At 37.3% G+C, this 5,037-nt stretch overlaps 1 protein-coding gene across 1 annotated transcript in view; it reads left to right on the forward strand.

Moving 5' to 3' along the window:
- Positions 1-4,537, forward strand: part of SGPP1 (sphingosine-1-phosphate phosphatase 1) — a 20,005-nt gene extending 15,468 nt beyond the window's left edge. Inside the window, exons 4-5 of the mRNA XM_009332748.1 lie at positions 1,815-1,904; positions 3,892-4,537. Coding sequence (XP_009331023.1) covers positions 1,815-1,904; positions 3,892-4,443 — 642 coding nt within the window. The 3' untranslated portion in view covers positions 4,444-4,537. The remainder of the gene's footprint in view (positions 1-1,814; positions 1,905-3,891) is intronic.
- The last annotated feature ends 500 nt before the right edge of the window (positions 4,538-5,037 follow it).

Below are 5,037 nucleotides of genomic sequence, written 5' to 3' on the forward strand. Positions count from 1 at the left end.
AGCACCAGGCAGGGAGACTGTGTGGCTTGAGTGTCTTCCTGGCGCAGGCAGCGTTACTTCTATCCTGAGAACAACGGAAATGATGGTAGAGGCGTAATGGGGGTGAGTGATGGGGCTACACTTGCAATGTGTTCTGGTGGTGCAGTACAGGGTGCAGGGATTACTTTTGTGGCTGCTGTAACAATGTCAGCATCTGGTAACTCTGCAATCCTGTCTTCAGTATGACCTAGTTACTGGTGTATTGCCCATTATTAGCATAATTCTGAAAGGCAGGAAACTGAATTTGTTCCTTCATCGTTTCAGTTAGAAATTAATCATTAAGTACATAATTTTGTTTAGGTACAATCTGTAGATGAGTGTAGTAGAAACAAAGACAAATGTTGCTACAGGAATTAGAGTTTAAACTACATGTAACACAACTGTGAGCTGGGCATTTAGAATTGATTTTAATGTGAAACCCGTTTCTTATGTGAAACGTAAGCTTCCTGATTTTCTGTTAGTCTGAGAAATTTTTTTTAGGTTTGTCATATTAACGTGGTCCTGGATCTGAGAATTCAAAGAATGTTGGAATAATGCAGAAGACTGATAATCTTTTCTCAAACCTCTCATTGAAAGACTGATTTAGAAGCTTGTCAGTCTGTTAAGTGGCCTTCACAGAGGACATACAACTTTCTCCAATAAGATTAAAGATACTTTCTCTAATTTGTCAGATATTCTACCCTTCAGGTTACCCACAAAAAAAAAAAGAGCGAGAAAACTGCCTGTAATTCTTAGTTTTTATTCTGAGATTCAAGTACATCTAGACTGTCTGTTTATGTTGAAAATGTTTATCGTTGCTTTTGTGAAGGAAGTGAAGCAATTTTGGAAACATGCCATTTTGTCTTGTGACTGCTTCTTTTATGGAACTAATAATTATTTTAATACTGAAAAAAGGAAGCTGTATCCTGTCTTGTACAACATTTTGCAATATGGTAGTGGGGAAAGTATTTCTTACTATGCTGTAAGATGTGAATTAGCATACTTTTATCCAAAACCTAAAAAAGTTAAAAGACTAAGTTTCTACACATGCTGATATGTGCTTACTAAAACAAAGTATTTTGTTTGTTCCTGGTAAACAGTCCTTATTAATAAAGATCTTCTACCAGAAGATGGAAATAATTGGAAATAATTATTTGATGTTTTTTGTTTAATAAACATGGATTGTAGTAGGAAATTTTACATGGGTTTATAGAGAACAAAAAAGATTACTATTCTAGGAGTTTGATACTGATGTTCAGAGATTGAGTCAAGGACTGCAGAAACTCTAAAACAGTGTGTATTTATTTGTAAATTATTACAAGTTCTTCCTTTTCAGGAGAAAGGTGAAGCTACTAGATTCTGCCTGGATAATTGTTAACCATACTAGTATATTATGTAGCTGCTTCGCCAAGTGTAAAACTGTTCCACAGTTTATAACACAAGGCTTGTCTCTGCCCATGTTGCCAATTTAGGATATCATAACACGGCAAGACTAACTGCTACAAAGATCTATTAACTTCTTACTGCTTTGTCTGAAAAGATATGACCAACGCCCTGAAATTCATATATCCCGAATGCAAAGGAAGAAGGCAAGGAAAAAGTTGAAAAAGTTCGACTTAATAATGTTTTGACTTTGTGAAAAGTGGACTGACTTAGGCTTGGGTAGGCTAGGGCAAGGAAAAGGGTAAGCATAAGCTGCATTAATTGGAATTAATTATAGAATTTGTATAGAGTGATTTTTGTAATTATTTTTTTTCCAAATTCTAATACAATCTCTCAATTTTTTTCCCTACCAGTATCCCCTTATGTTTGGACTGATCCTTGCGTTCTGCTGGTGTTCTTTGGTTTGCTGTAGTCGAATTTATATGGGAATGCATTCAATTTTGGTAAGAAAATAATCCTACTAAACTTTTATTTTAATGTTGTTCTGATTGCATAAACTTCCATCACACCTTAAGTGCAGTAATTGTATATAGATTTTTTTTTAGAATGTCCTACCATATAGGAAGAGAATACTTACATTTCTTCAGCAGAGAAATTGATACAATAGCTAAAAGTGGATGTCAAACTTCTGTTAATTCTTCTTTCATAAACTCAGTCCACAGCTGAGGCTTAGCTGATGTTTAATAGCAGTTTTAGTGCAGAAATTGATGACCGCAGTAAAGCATAGACTAACTTTTCCTCTATAGAGTAGAAATAATTTTGCAGGATGAGAGTGTGACCGTTAATGTCCACTCGGGTTCCACATTAGTTACTCAAAGCATGTGCATTTCGGAGTGCCATGCTAAATGCTAGGGTTTCACTTACCAAAGTTTCTAAAGAACCAAATAACAAAGTTGTCATATTTGAAACAGACTTATTTATTAAAAGGGACTCCAAAAAAAATCAAACTGAAACACAAACGTATGCAGTGTAAAAATGGGAAAACAACACTACAAAATGGTAATCAGAATGTAAGACCACTAATAAGGATGGCTAAAGAGTTCTTTGCAGATCACTTGCTAGGAGAAAAGCTAACAGACAGCAAACAGTAAGCCTGGTAGTGAGTAGTAAAGCTGGTAGATGAACACAGTGTAAAAGCAGCATGTGAAAATAAGGCAGCTCAGAAAAGCTGAATGACGTATTTGCATTAGTGATTAGGAGGCTTCCCAAGTCAGAACCACTTGTATGGAGGACAATGGGATGAACGGATATTTCAGCTGACAATGTCAGCTGAGAGGTAATGTCTTAGAACAAAGTCATGCAACAAATAGGGATGCATCATGTACACTATGTTATTCAGCAGTCTCATATCTGAATTCTCTATAGTGTTTGAGTGAATACAATTAGCCATGTGTTACCTGTAACATAAATCAACCATGGTGCCTAAGATGGGGGCAGGTAGGGTGGCAAATATGGCAGCAACCACAAATATGTGGTTGCTTCTGAAATCAGCAAGTCTGACTTTCATATCAGTCAATTGTATTAGAGCTTTTATCAAGGATTCAATTAGTGGAAGTGAATAAAAATGATTTATTGAAGATGGAGCAATACAAATACTGCTGATGAAAGTCTCGCCTCCTGGCTCACATGGAAAAGTTGATAAGCATGTGAATGAAGGTGATCCGGTTTCTAAAAAAGCTTTCAACAAATTCCTTCTTAAGTCACTAAAGGTGACTTAAGTTGCAGATAATTCTGTGCAACTGAGTGAATAATCAATGGTAACTGAAATTTAATGATAAATATAAAAATAGAGTAACATTTTAATTAAGAAGACATTTTTAAAATAATAATAAAACTGAAAATCAAGTATGAAGCCACTGAAGTTACCTCTTCTCCTTTCGTAGTTGGATACAGTTCTCCATTCTTGCAGTATTGTTAATTCTGATGCTGGAGTGGAAAGTCTAAGCTGCTCTAATGCCTAGCCGCAGTGGTCCTCAACTGCCTTACCAGCTGTTGCTGGCAGTGTGCTTCTGTGTTGGCACCCAGGCACTTAGATCCAGTGTTGAGCTGTTCCAGCAAACTAAGTTGGCACAACTTATTTAGCTGGGCTAGCTTTGTGCTGACTGTAGGCTGGAATGCCCCAGTCCTGGACAAGGACCATTGTAGCCAGCAGATAGGTAGATCTACAACTTTGTTTGATCACGGATCATTTGATCAAAGCCTCATTCATGATCTGATCATGATGCAGATGTCCTATTAATAGGTGATCAAATGCAATTCCTTACGTCATCTTTAACTAAAGATTTAATCTTGTACAGTAAATGAGAAAAGATGGGAATCCACAAGTTGCTTTTAGCAACAGAGCAACCAGGCTTGTCTCCGTGCTAATGTAACTTAAATTATTTTGTAAAAATAGTTATTACACTGAAACCACATCTTTCTCTTCAACAGGATGTTATTGCTGGATTTCTGTATGCTATTCTCATCTTGGTTGTCTTCCATCCGGTTGTGGACCTGATTGATAACTTCAACTTAACTTACAAATATGCACCCTTAATTATCATCAGTCTCCATTTAGCCCTGGGCATCTTCTCTTTTACTCTAGACACCTGGAGCACATCGCGAGGAGACACAGCTCAGATACTGGGCTGTGGTGCTGGAGTAGCCTGTGGCTCTCACGTTAACTACATAATGGGTCTAAAGCTAGATCCTCCTCCCGATACGTTACCTTTATCTCTTTCCTCTCTCACTGTGACTGTGTTTGGAAAAGCCATATTGCGGTTGTTGATTGGAGTAATAGTTCTGTTGTTAACAAAAGTAGCGATGAAAAAAGCCACTATTCCACTGGCCTGTAAAATATTTCGCATACCACATGACGATGTACGGAAAGCAAGACAACGCATGGAAGTTGAGCTTCCCTATCGCTATATTACGTATGGAACGGTTGGGTTCTCCCTCATGTTTATTGTTCCTTGCCTCTTCCATTTTATTGGTCTTTCTTGATGCAGTTTTATCACTTTAAATAGGGAGAACGGAGCTAGTTGCTTTTTGAACAGGTGCACTAGTTTGCTAAGGGAAGGCCAGTGAGCTTGGCTTTAGCAGGGTCTTCACTTTAACAGCAATACATAGCAGGCAAAGCATTTGAAGAACTTTGCACATCTTTGGGTACGGTATGGGGCCAGAAGTCAAATACCAGTCCACGAGAAGTGCTGAACTCTATAAATGCTATGTCTAGACTTATTGCTGTAACAAAGTCTCTGTGTGTGTGATGCAATGAATGTATCTGGAACGTCTGTCATACTGTACCTGTATACATTGACATTTTAAAGGTATGTCTGACAGCTTCATTCATGAATCAGAAAGCTTCATTCATGATCTGTTTGCCATTTCATAGTAATTTATTCATGTTGGACCATAGACTGCTAAATTTGCTTTCCTCTATTCTTTCCTGAAGTCCTGCTTCAAGATGTTTCAGCTAATAGGCATTTCTAATGGACCAAACTTGTAATGAGGTTGAATTTTTTTAAAAAAACAAACCTTTTTCTGTAGCCCACTCTACAGAGCAAAATGTGTGGATTGGCATTGGTAGATATCACT

Source organism: Pygoscelis adeliae, unplaced genomic scaffold (genome assembly GCF_000699105.1).
Source record: "Pygoscelis adeliae isolate BGI_AS28 unplaced genomic scaffold, ASM69910v1 Scaffold179, whole genome shotgun sequence".
In the NCBI taxonomy this organism is placed as follows: domain Eukaryota; kingdom Metazoa; phylum Chordata; class Aves; order Sphenisciformes; family Spheniscidae; genus Pygoscelis; species Pygoscelis adeliae.